The sequence below is a fragment of the Oryctolagus cuniculus genome, chromosome 7 (genome assembly GCF_051225735.1).
Source record: "Oryctolagus cuniculus isolate XC-2025 breed Fujian yellow rabbit chromosome 7, ASM5122573v1, whole genome shotgun sequence".
NCBI lineage: Eukaryota > Metazoa > Chordata > Mammalia > Lagomorpha > Leporidae > Oryctolagus > Oryctolagus cuniculus.
In genome coordinates, this window is record NC_142873.1 from 130,704,372 (window position 1) to 130,717,228 (window position 12,857).

The 12,857-nt window shown below is 47.3% G+C and overlaps 1 protein-coding gene and 1 pseudogene across 1 annotated transcript; one reads left to right on the forward strand and one right to left on the reverse strand.

Moving 5' to 3' along the window:
* Positions 1 to 2,065: 2,065 nt before the first annotated feature.
* LOC100356375 (olfactory receptor 2G3-like) lies at positions 2,066 to 3,013 on the forward strand. The gene has a single exon (XM_002715174.5). The coding sequence runs from the start codon at positions 2,066 to 2,068 to the stop codon at positions 3,011 to 3,013; it is 948 nt and encodes a 315-aa protein (XP_002715220.1).
* Positions 3,014 to 6,612: 3,599 nt separating this feature from the next.
* LOC100351423 (ralA-binding protein 1 pseudogene) lies at positions 6,613 to 8,997 on the reverse strand (annotated as a pseudogene).
* Positions 8,998 to 12,857: the final 3,860 nt, after the last annotated feature.

Below are 12,857 nucleotides of genomic sequence, written 5' to 3' on the forward strand. Positions count from 1 at the left end.
AGTCTACCCTCCTGAGCCTGTTTTGCAGGACATGGTAGATCTCCCTTGGTTTATCCTTGCCTGCCTCTCCTACCCATTACTCATCCAGCTTAACTTATGTTTCATGACTTCACACATGAAGCTCCCTCTGCACTTCCACTGTAGTTAGCATCTTCCAATACTTCAAAGACCAACATGACTCTTGCCTTCTGTGGGAGGCCTTCATAATTCTTCAACTTGAGTTAGGCTTGCTGCAGCTCACTGATTGCAATAAGAACGGATAGCATGGTGCTTATCTTCCCTTTTTAGCTTTTCAGGTCCTCATACCTGGGGCTCTAGTCACTGCCAGACTTAGAGTAAGAGAGAGATGAGATAAGGAGAAAGAGTTTTGAGTTGGCCGGTGCCATGGCTCACAATAGGCTAATCCTCTGCCTGCAGCACCAGCACCCTGGGTTCCAGTTCCAGTCTGGGCGCCAGATTCTGTCCCGGTTGCTCCTCTTCCAGGCCAGCTCTCTGCTCTGGTCCGGGAATACAGCGGAGGATGGCCCAAGTCCTTGGGCCCTGCACCTGCAAGGGAGACCAGGAGAAGCACCTGGCTCCTGGCTTTGGATCAGCACAGTGTGCTGGCTGCAGCGGCCATTGCGGGGTGAACCAATGGAAAAGGAAGACCTTTCTCTCTGTCTCTCTCTCTCATTGTCCACTCTGCCTGTCAAAAAAATAAAAAATAAAAAAAAGTAAGTTTTGAGTTGATTTGGAACTGCCCTGATAATTCTGAAATTGTACAGACTATTCTCTACTGGAGTTAAAGATGATCTCTTATGAAATACTTTTGCTATCTTTAATTCTTAAAAATGCAATCTGATAATCTTTTCCATTTGATTGATTTGCTTATCTCATTCACATTCAATGTAATTACTACTGTAATTAAGTTTGATTTTATCATTTTGCTATTTTTTATTTGTCCCAAATGTTCTTTGTTTCTTTATTCCACATTTCCTGTCATGTTTGAATTTGTTAAGAGCTTTTAATTATTCCCCTCATATTCTTTATTGTATTTTGAGTTTTATTGTTTTGTATTCCTTTGGTTGTTACTCTGAAGCACAAGTTGGTAAATATTGAATTTTTAAACATTTAAAAAAACAAATAAGAATACGAAATAGTGACTGTATATGGCTTGCAAAGCCTAAGATATTGTCTGGCTCTATGCTGATGTATCTCTCTCTCTCTCTCTCTCTCTCTCTCTGTCTCTCTGTCTCTCTTCTCACCTCCCCCCTCTCCTCCAGAGCACTAAAAGTGCCATTTTATTGTCCTCTCTTGTCTCTCATTGTTGAACATTTGAAGCTAATGTATTCTTATCCTCAGTCCCTTGGAAGATAATGTCTTTGGTATTTCATTAATGTTTTTTCTCTCAGTAAGCCCTTCTTGGGAGCTTATTGGGAAGCATCTTTATTCTTTTGGTAGATATATTTCCTCCATTTGGGGAAAATTATTGGGCATTGTTTAACATTATTTGTCTCTCTTCTTTCATCACTCACATCAGATTTATGAAGGCAAATGACTTGAACTCTAAATGGAGTAAATATGTTTCCAAATAACAGCTATTTTCCAGGTATCTCAAGCTTGGATCAGATACCTAATAACTGTCTCTTAAGTTTCAGGGTACCCATCAAGTCCTTTAAGTGGTCCCTCTGGGGCGGTTTTAGAAGGGGTAAAGAATTGCCAGTTGGTGTAAAAGTAACAGCAAATACTATATCCTTAAAGGTCCAATTATTGATCTCTTTGAAATGTTTTATTAGCTCTATGAGGTATGAAGTACAAGACATAATTTTGAACCCTCTTTTTGCAAATTTTGCATTTTGAAATTTATTATTTGGGATCTCAGAATAAACTAAGATTACATAGTATGATATTAACATGCTATTTCACATGAAAGAGAAACTGGTCCCCAGATTTGTGGATGACCTAATATGCACTTACTTTGCTACTGGTGTCAGGAACTCCTGATATAGCATAGCAGCAGGGTTAGAACCTGGAGCTCTCAGTTCATGAATGATGGTTCTGCTTTTGTCTCTGCAGCAGGAGAAGCATGGATGAGTTCCTCTGGAGAAATCACAGCTCCCTTACTGAGTTCATTCTTCTAGGGTTCTCTAATAACCAAAAGATAAATGTTATTTTATTCAGTATCTTTCTCTTCCTCTACCTCATCACCCTCCTAGGCAATGGGTTCATTATTACCTTGATACGCATGGATTCCCGCCTCCACACACCCATGTACTTTTTCCTCAGTGTCCTATCCATCCTGGACATAGGCTATGTCACCACCACGGTGCCTCAAATGCTGGTGCATCTGGTTTGTGAGAAGAGGACTATCTCCTACGTTGGATGTGTAGCCCAGATGTACATCTTTCTAATGCTAGGAATCACTGAATCTTGGCTTTTTGCCATCATGGCCTATGATAGGTATGTGGCCATTTGCCATCCCCTCAGGTATAAAGTCATCATGACCCCTTCTCTGTGTGGGTCAATGGTGGCTTTTTGTGGGTTCTGGGGTATCAGCTGCGCCCTGATATACACTGTCTCTGCTATGATTCTTCCCTATTGTGGCCCCAATGAGATCAATCACTTCTTTTGTGAAGTGCCTGCTGTCTTGAAGTTGGCCTGTGCAGACACATCTCTCAATGATCAGGTGGATTTCATTCTGGGCTTCATACTTCTGTTGATTCCACTGTCCCTCATCATCATTGTCTACATCAATATCTTTGCTGCCATCTTGAGGATCCGGTCAACCCAAGGGCGGCTCAAGGCCTTCTCCACTTGTGCCTCCCACATCACTGTGGTCACTATGTTCTCCATCCCATGTATGGTTATGTATATGAGACCCGGCTCTGAGTCATCCCCAGAAGAGGATAAAAAGCTGGCTCTCTTCTACAATGTCATCTCGGCATTCCTCAACCCCATCATTTACAGCCTCAGGAACAAAGACGTAAAGAGGGCTTTCCTCAAGGTGTTAGGCTGGGGGACAGTGTCAGAATGAAGTCGTGGTACCAGCAAGTACCAGCAACCAAACTAGGGACACAGCTTATATGACTTCTTCATTCGAATTCCTTCTATCATCCAGTGGGAACACATGAAATATTAATGGGATAGAATAAGTGAAATTATGTATGGGAAACTATGACAGTAGGTGCCTCTCAACAAGAGAACTCTACACAGTAGATTTCATAATGTTAGATCTCATATCTGACTCATCTCTGTGTCATAAGTTAATAATACCTGGTCAATAACTGGCATCAATATTCATATTTTTCTATTAATAAATGAACATATGATTGAGTGCTTGAGCTCTGGACTCATGAAATAAATTCAAATTGAAGGATGCAAGGTGACTCCCAGACTCCCAGATCAGTAACAAAACTATGTTTCAATCAGAGGCATGGCAAGTTCTGAAGAAAGAACAATTTAAGATAAACCAGTGGTAGTCAGATAAAATAGGATACAGGAAAGTAATAGAGGGCAGTTTTCATCCAATGCTATTGGTAGAGTATAGATTTAGGGTATGTTCAAAGAGAGGAGCTCTTTTTCAGAGAAGTGGTATTTGTAGGGAAGAACAGAATCTCCTAGTAATTGGGTAAAAAAATCATCACTCCACTCAGATTTTTCATAATGTATTTTCAAACTTAGGAACACAAAGTGAACCACAGATATTTGAGGAATGGAGCTTGATGAGTTTGGACACATGTATAATATACCTTTGGAACCATCACCATAATCTAGATCATTACTCATCCCCAAAAGTTTCTTGACGTTTCAATCCCTTTGAATTCATTACTTACTACGATGCAACAAATTACCCCAGATTTCATGTCTGAAACTACAAATGTTTATTTTATCAGTTTCTGTGGATCAAGAATCTCAGTGAAGTTTAGGTGAGTCCTCCGGATTAGTGGCTCTCACAAAGCTTCCATCAGGCTCACATTCTCCTTGTTGCCAAGTATCAGTTCCCGGTGGGCTGTTGGCCTCAGGGCCTTTGTTCCTTCTTGACTATTACACAGACCATCCACACATTGCTGTGTGGGCTTCTCCATAGAGTAGCAGCTTCATCAGAGAGAGCAAGCGGGAGAGCAAGAGAGAGGCTATGAACACTATGGAAGCCTAGTGTTCTGTGGCTTAATTATGAAAACGACTCTCATCACTTTGGGGATATTATTTCCATGAAAAGTGAACTAACAGGTCAGGTCCACACGTAAGGGGAGGAGACTAACAAAATCAAAAGCTTGGTTCAGGGCTGGCACCTCGGCTCAATAGGCTAATCCTCTGCCTGCGGCAACAGCACACCAGGTTCTAGTCCCGTTCGGGGCGCTGGATTCTGTCCCAGTTGCTCCTCTTCCAGTCCAGCTCTCTGCTGTGGCCCAGGAAAGCAGTGGAGGATGGCCCAAGTGCTTGGGCCCTGCACCCGCATGGGAGACCAGGAGAAGCACCTGGCTCCTGGCTTCAGATCAGCGCAGCGCGCCGGCCGCAGCAGCCACTGGGGGGGAACCAACGGAAAAGGAAGACCTTTCTCTCTGTCTCTCTCTTGCACTGTCCACTCTGCCTGTCAAAAGAAAAAAAAAAAAAAAGAAATGTAGAATACTTGTATGCTACCCCCTACCACACACACAGGTACTGTGGAATCAGAATTTGTACTTTAAAAAAAAGTAAAGATTTTATTTATTTATTTGACAGGTAGAGTTACAGACAGTGAGAGGGGAAGAGAGAGAGAGAGAGAGAGAGAGAGAGAGAGAGAGAGAGAGAGAAATGTCTTCCTTCCGTTGGTTCACTCTCCAAATGGCCGCAATGGCCGGGCTGCACCAATCTGAAGCCAGGAGCCAGGTGCTTCTCCTGGTCTCCCATGTGGGTGCAGGGCCCAAGCACTTGGGCCATCCTTCACTGCCTTCCCGGGCCACAGCAGGGAGCTAGACTAGAAGAGGAGCAACTGGGACAGAATCGGCGCCCATATAGGATGCTGGCGCCGCAGGCGGAGGATTAACTTAGTGCGCCACAGCGCCGGCCCCTGTACTTTACATTTATACTACTTCCTACAGGTGATTCAGGGCTGAAAACAAGATTGAAGCAACACAGCTGATACAGCACTTGTGTCAGCTGATACACCACTTGTGTCAATGATCTTTGCTATAAGCTCCAGCCTTTTGTAAAGCTAGGTAGTGAATAAGGCTTTTAGAAAAATCGAAAGGAGAAAGGTTAAGTTCTTGGACACAGATGTGGCTCCAGTCTTGTGATCTCATTAACTAGCTGACTCACCATTCACAGTGCGTCTCACTTCTGATGCTGTCTGACCTTAGCCTGGGGAGAGCCTGAACTGGGCTTGTGGTCTCCTTATTTGCAAGGCTCCTCTTTATTTCAACACAGCTATGTTGGGTTGGCAGAAAGGAAAAGGAAAGAAAGTACTAATTTTACCTTAAAGAAAAACAATCTACTTCCCTCCAGCAATCACTTGTTTTCCTGCTCCCTCCAGGAGAATATCACCTACAAAGAGTTGTCCATACGTCTGATTTCAATTCTTGTCTTGTAATTCTGTCATAAACACACTCAGTTGGACCAGCGTTGTGGCACAGAGGATTAAGCCATTGCCTGCAACACCATCATCCCATATGAGCGCTGGCTACTCCACTTCCAACCCAACTTCCTGCTAATATGCCTGGGAGAGAAGCAGAAGATGATCCAAGAACTTGGGCCTCTGCCACCCACCTGGGAGACCTGGATGGAGTTCCAGGCTTCTGGGTTCTGCCTGGCCATTTCAGCCATTTGGACAGTGAGCCAGCAGATGCATGATCTCTTTTTCTCTGTTGTTGCTCTTAGTCTTGTCATTTCTGGCCAACAGCATTTGATATGGCTGACCTTTCTGTCCTTTTTGAAGCGTTACTTCTGAGTTTCCAAGACTCCACACTCTGTACTCGGTAGCTAGTTCTTCGTACGTTCCCCCCCCCCCCCCCCAACCTCTTAATTTTTAACTGGTCGGGCTTAGTTTCTTGTTCCTATTGTCTTTGTACATCACTTTCCTGTTAATCTTATCTGTTCCCACCTCTTTAAAAAATTGCTGTATGCTTTTGACTATCCAACTTTCTTTTCAGCCTGGAAATATATCTGCATAACTGTCAAGGTGGCCCTGACCACCGCAGGGCGCAGGCCTTCGCTGATCGCTGGCAGTGACGCACCGGGGCCAGCACAGCGGGCCGTCGGTGGCCGGGGCTCAGGGGCCCAGTGGAGTGGGAAGGGCTAGGTGGCTCCCCGTGATGGTGTGAGAGGTGTGAAAGGAACGAGCAAGCGTGACTCGGTAAGCAGAGACCCCGCAGGTCGGGGCGGCGGGGATCCCCAGCAGGCCAAGGTGACCAGGGTGACGCCCCGCTCTGGAATGAGAAAGAGGTCCGATTCCGCTGTGATACAAAAACAGAGAAAGACGATTTTTGGTTAAAAAAAAAAAAAAAAAAGAAGCTACTCAAGAGTTAAAATAGTTACTTTAAGTTAACAAAGAAAATTAATCTTCATGTAAGCGGACACTATCTGGAAAACTCATCCATCCCCGCAAACCCACGCGGGACGACTGCCCCACCCTCCCGGCCCTGGGCGCGCCGCGGAGGAGCCGCTGGGAGCCGGCCGCGCTGGCCGGAGGAGGAGACGTCTTTACAGAAGGTACAGCGCCGCAGGGCCCGGCCCGACACCGGCTTACAGTAAGATGCACGGGGCCTTCCGAGGCCGGAGGGCTCCGCGGGCGCTGCCAGCGGCTCTGATGGGCGTCTCCTTCCTGTTCTTGCTCGGCGACGGCTCCGCGGGCTCCTGGCCGGTCTCGGGCTGCTCCGGGCCGCTGACCCTGGGCGGCTGGCCAGCGGCGCTCTGGCTCCGCGTCCTCCCGCACCTGCAGCCCGCATGTGGCTCGCTGCATCCGAAGCGCACCTCCGGGACGGCCTCGCGCTTCTGTGACCTGCCTGGTTCGAGTGATTGTTCTTGACTTGCCGCTCTTCCTTCCGCCTCTGCAATCTTCCAGGGCGCTCTGCAGCTCCTCCTCCCCCGCGCTCTCCCTCTCACTGTCGGAGGACGAGGGCTGGGTCTCGCTCGCCGCGCTGCCCACCACTCTGATTCTCCGCCGCAGGAGCTGCCCCATGGCCAGCGGCTCCTTCTGTTCGGTCAGGATCTCGTTCCCCTGGGCAAGGAGAATATTTCTGACTTCTCCATTTCATTCATCTCTTCTCTGCAAACGCCCTCTTCGGAGAGGCTGGCTATCTCTTGTAGATCTTGGTTTCACACTCTCCTCTCTTAGCTTCTCTCAATTTTCTTTTGAGAACTATCAACATTCTCTGGACTTCCCATAATCTCTCTTCTTTAGACAAATCCTTTATCCCACCCTGCAGATCGCGATGTGAACAATTCAAAAGAAACTCCCGCCCCCTGGTCTCCTCTTTGATGCCCGCCTGGGGGTCTCGGGCAGTGTGGGCGCAGTGGTGTGTTAGAACATGGCAGAGATTTAGGCCGGTGCCGCGGCTCACTAGGCTAATCCTCCGCCTTGCGGTGCCGGCACACCGGGTTCTAGTCCGGGTCGGGGCGCCGGATTCTGTCCCGGTTGCCCCTCTTCCAGGCCAGCTCTCTGCTGTGGCCAGGGAGTGCAGTGGAGGATGGCCCAAGTCCTTGGGCCCTGCACCCCATGGGAGACCAGGAGAAGTACCTGGCTCCTGCCTTCGGATCAGCGCGGTGCGCCCGCCACAGCGCACCGGCAGTGGCGGCCATTGGAAGGTGAACCAACGGCAAAAGGAAGACCTTTCTCTCTCGCACTGTCCACTCTGCCTGTCAAAAAACAAACAAACAAAACAACAACAACAACAAAAACACGCAGAGAGATCTTTCCGAAGAGCTCTTGCACATGTGTGACACGCACATACAGGACCCGGCTGCTGGCCTGCACAGCTGGGCTGCGCACTGCAGAGAAGTTCTCATGTTCCTCTGGGTCTCCAGCTCCTTGATAGTGACGCGGTCCGTGTGCACAATGAGCCCGGAAATCGGAAGGTGGTTACACTCCCGCGGCTCCCAGGGCAGGCGCTGGAACTCCTGCAGGGCCTCGCCCCCAGTTGGTCTCCCACAGGCCTCCTCAGATCCGGGCACTAGCTCTCTGGTGAGCAGATTCTCTGGACGGTCTCGCAAATACTGCTTCTGCAAACTGGCGACAGTGCTGGGCTCTTCTTCCGAGTTTGGAGACTCCCCTCAGTCGTAGGCTGCTTTTCGCTCATCTACCTTTGATTTAATTCCTGAAACTGCAGATGCGCTCAGGCATCATGGCTTCTCTACATGATCTATCCATTCCCGGAACACGGCCGGCAGCCGGACGCCATCATACATCACGGACTCCTCTACAGCGTCAGCCAAGGAAACCCCACAAATGGACCCGAGGCTCGGAACATCAGCCTGTGGCACCTCTGGCTCCTGAACGGGCTTTTTCTCTTCTTCTTTTTCTTTTTTTCCCTTCCACTGTTTAACGACATCAGCAGCTGTCAAGTCCATTGACTTTTTCTCTTTAGGTTTTTCTTCTTTGGGTTTCTCTTTTATTTTATGCTTTTAAAAAAGATTTATTTTATTTATTTGAAAGACAGAGTTACAGAGAAAGGGGGAGAGAGAGAGAGAGAGAGAGAGAGCGAGCTTCCATCTGCTGGTTCACTCCCCAGGTGGCTGCAACGGCCGGAGCTGTGCCGATCTGAAGCCAGGAGCCAGGAGCTTCCTCCAGGTCTCCCACGTGGTACAGGGGCCCAAGGACTTGGGCCATCTTCTACTGCTTTCCCAGGCCATAGCAGAGAGCTGGATCAGAAGAGGAGCAGTTGGAACTAGAACTAGCGCCCATATGGGATGCTGGTGCTTCAGGCCAGGGCATTAATCTGCTGTGCTACAGCGCCAGCCCCTGGGTTCCTCTTTTATTTTAAAACCCTTCTTCTTTTTAGAAAAGCTGGGCTTCTTGAAAACATGGATTCCCTCGGACCTCATAGCTTTTAAAGAAATAAAGTCATTTTTAAAGAAATAAAAGTCATGTTGGGATGGGAGAGAAAATGTTGCACATCAGGGCGATTAGAACAGAAAAAAATGGACTACTGAAGTCACTTAGATAAACTTCATGTTCCTGATTAAAGAAGGGAGAGGGAAATAGATACCATAGATATTAACACAGTTAATGGGAAATGTATTATTCAAAAACTATGCATGGATTTTAACTTTTTTGCCCCCCCCCCCCAAAAAAATAACATGGTTGGCAGGATCTAGTTGGAAGAACTAAGAGGGATAGTCATGAGTTTGCAAGCACAGTTAGATGCTGCTTAGAATGCCTGCATCCCATAGCAGAGTGTCTGGATTCAAGTATTGGTTCTGTTTCTGATTCCAGCTTCCTAAGAATGTGCACCCTGGGAGGCAGCAGGTAGTGGCTCGAGCAGTTGGATTTCTGCTATCCAAGTGGGAGATTTGGATTGAGTTTCTTGCTTATAGCTTCAGTGTAGCCCAGTAATGGCTGTTGTGGGCATTTGGGGAGTGAATAAGCAAATGGGAAATACTTGTCTCTCTCTCTCTTGCAAAACACTAAATATGAAAATTTTTTTAAGATTTATTTTATTTATTTGAAAGACAGAGTTACAGAGAGAGGTAGAGAAAGAGAGAGAGGTCTTCCATCTGCTGGTTCACTCCCCAGATGGCCGCAACAGCCGGAGTTGCACCAATCCGAAGCCAGGAGCCAGGAGCTTCCTCCGGGTCTCTCACATGGGCACAGGGGCCCAAGGACCTGGGCCATCTTCCACTGCTATCCCAGGCCATAGCAGAGGGCTGGATCTGAAGAGGAGCAGCCGGGTCTCAAATCGGCACCCATATGGGATGTGGGCGCTTCAGGCCAGGGCTTTAACCCGTTGTACCACAGCGCTGGCCCCTTTATATGAAATTTTTAAAAAGACATTCATTTGAAAAGAGCCTGTACCAGAGCAATATGAATTCTGTTAAAGTTGAAGCAAGAAAACATCAAATTTTTGGTGGAAGAATGGTGAAATCATGGATGCCTTACAAAAGTTTCTGAGGACAATGCTTCAAATATATCAGCAGCCTACAAGTTTATAACTCATTTTAAGAAAGAAGGAGGTGATGTTGAAGATGAAGCCCATGATGGCAGACCATCCACGTGAATTTACAAGGAAAAAAGCGATCTTGCTCATGCCTTAGTTGGAGAGGACCCACGATCAAGAGCAGCAACAACAGCCCACACCATAGACATCTCTACTGGTTCAGCCTACATAACTCTGACCAAAAAGTTAAAGTGGGGCAGTTTCTGCTCCAGTGATACCAAAACTTTTGCACCCAGATCAGTTGAAGACAAGAATAGAACTTTCAATGGAAACTTCATCTCAAGATCCTGAAGTATTTCTTTATTTTTTAAAAAGATTTGTTTCATTTATCTGAAAGGAGTGGGGTGGGGAGAGAGTGAACGAGCGAGAGAGATCCTCTATTATCCGGCTTACTTCCCAAATGGCTGCAAAAAGGCTAGGGCTGGGCCGGGCCAATGCCAGGAGCCAGGAGCTTCATCTCTCACGTAGTGAAGGGGTCCAAGGACCTGAACCATCCCCCGCTGCTCTCCCAGCCACACTGGCAGGGAGCTGACCGGGAAGTGGAGAAGCTAGCAGTCTAACTGGTGCTCTGATACAGGATATATACAGCGTCATGGGCTGCTAATACTCTATGAAAGTCCATGTCTTGTTATATTCTGGTCACCTTTGACTTAACTGTTTAAAAACTCCTTGGCAGAAGGCTGAAGCTGAGGCATAGTGAGTAAAGCTACCACCTGTGAGGCCTGCATCCAGTATGGTGCCATTGCATGTCCTGGATACTCCACTTCCAATCCAGCTCCCTGCTAATGGCCTGAGAAGAGCAGCAGCAGATCACCCACGTGTCTGGGCCCCTTCTGCCCATGTGGGAGACCTGGATGAAGCTCCTGGCTCCCGGATTTGGCCTGGCCCAGTAGTAGCAGTCACATCCATCTGGGGAGTGAACCAGCAGGTAGAAGACCTCTCTCTCTCTCTCTCTCTCTCCTTTGTAACTCTGACTTCAAAATAAATAAGTTAATAAATGAATAAATCTTTTTAAAAAGTAAAAATTCTTTGGCAGTTTCAAAAGTGACAAAGTTGTATCTCATAGATATTTTAATTATATTTTTTGAATTAATCATTTGCTTTTTGGCAATTTGCATTTTTTAAAGAACTGTTCATTATCTGTTGCCAATTTTCTGATGTGTTCGTATTTTTCTAATTTATAAAACTCTATGCTAATGATATTAAATATCTGTCTGCAAGTATGTTGCAATTATATACCAATTTACCTCTCGCTTTTTTTTTTTTAAGATTTATTTATTTATTTGAGAGGCAGAGTTATAGAGAGAGAGGTCTTCCATTTGCTGGTTCATGCCCCAAATGGCCGCAACGGCCAGAGCTAGGCCGATCTGAAGCCTGGAGGCAGCACCTCCATCTAAGTCTCCCACGTGGCTGCAGGGGCCCTAGCACTTGGGCCATCTTCTAGTGCTTTCCCTGGCCATAAGTAGAGAGCAGAGCTGGATCAGAAGAGGAGCAGCCAGGACTCGAACCAGTGCCCAATAAAGATGCTGGCACCACAGGTGGAGGCTTACCCAACTACACCACAGTGTCAGCCCTTGTCTCCCACCTTTTAATTTTGCTTTATTGGGGCTGGCGCTGTGGCTCACTTGGCTAATCCTTCGCCTGCAGTGCTGGCATCCCATATGGGCTCCAGGTTCTTGTCCCAGTTGCTCCTCTTCCGGTCCAGCTCTCTGCTGTGGCCCAGGAGGGCAGTAGAGGATGGCCCAAGTGCTTGAGCCCCTGTACCCATATGGGAGACCCGGAAGAAGCTTCTGGCTCTTGGCTTCAGATCAGCATAGTGCCGGCCATGGCGGCCATTTGAGGAGTGAACCAGTGGAGGGAGGACCTTTCTCTCTGTCTCTCTCTCTCACTGTCTAACTCTATCTGTCAAATAAATTTTAAAAATTAATTTTGCTTTATTATTTATACAACACTCTGGCTCTTGGGTGAGTAAGTGAGGCAGTACCTTTGAGGAACCTGCACCCTAGGCATAGGCCCTGAGCTCTCTGGTCTGACAGAGGCATGGTAAATTTTTCTTGCTAGCCCAGATACTTTTATTGGAAGGGGTTCCATACTCAGCTTACATCAGCAAGGGCCTAGGGAAGCAGAGCACGAAGGAGGCTGTGTGTTAACTCATGGGTACTTTCCTCCCAGTTCTTGCTTTGTTGGGTGCAGCACCAAGGAGACACAACAGTTAGTGAATATGGGTGATCCTGGGGCTGTGACCCTACAGGATGGGAAAATGATAATTTGCATATGTGATGATTCTGCGAGGAATATAGAGAATTTGGAGGGAAGGTTCCTCCAACCAAGAGAGAGCAGAGCTGACACTCCCCAATTCATTTTTTTAAAAGATTTATTTATTTTATTTGAAAGTCAGAGTTACACAGAGAGAGGAGAGGCAGAGAGAGAGAGAGAAAGAGAGAGAGAGAGAGAGAGAGGTCTTCCATCCAATGGTTCACTCCCCAATTGGCCACAACGGCCAGAGCTGTGCCAATCCGAAGCCAGGAGCCAGGAGCTTCCTCTGGATCTCCCACATGGGTGCAGGGGCCCAAGGACTTGAGCCATCTTCTACTGCTTTTCCAGGCCATAGCAGAGAGCTGGACAGGAAGTGGAGCAGCCGGGTCTTGAACTGGTGCCCATATGGGATGCCAGCACTTCAGGCCAGGGCGTTAACCCACTGCACCACAGCGCCAGCTCTGCCCCAGTTCATTTTTAACCTCTCGCCAG

What these genes read in the sequence shown, in the direction of transcription:
- LOC100356375 (XM_002715174.5), top strand. Translation starts at nt 2,066, where the DNA reads ATGGATGAGTTCCTCTGGAGAAATCACAGCTCCCTTACTGAGTTCATT.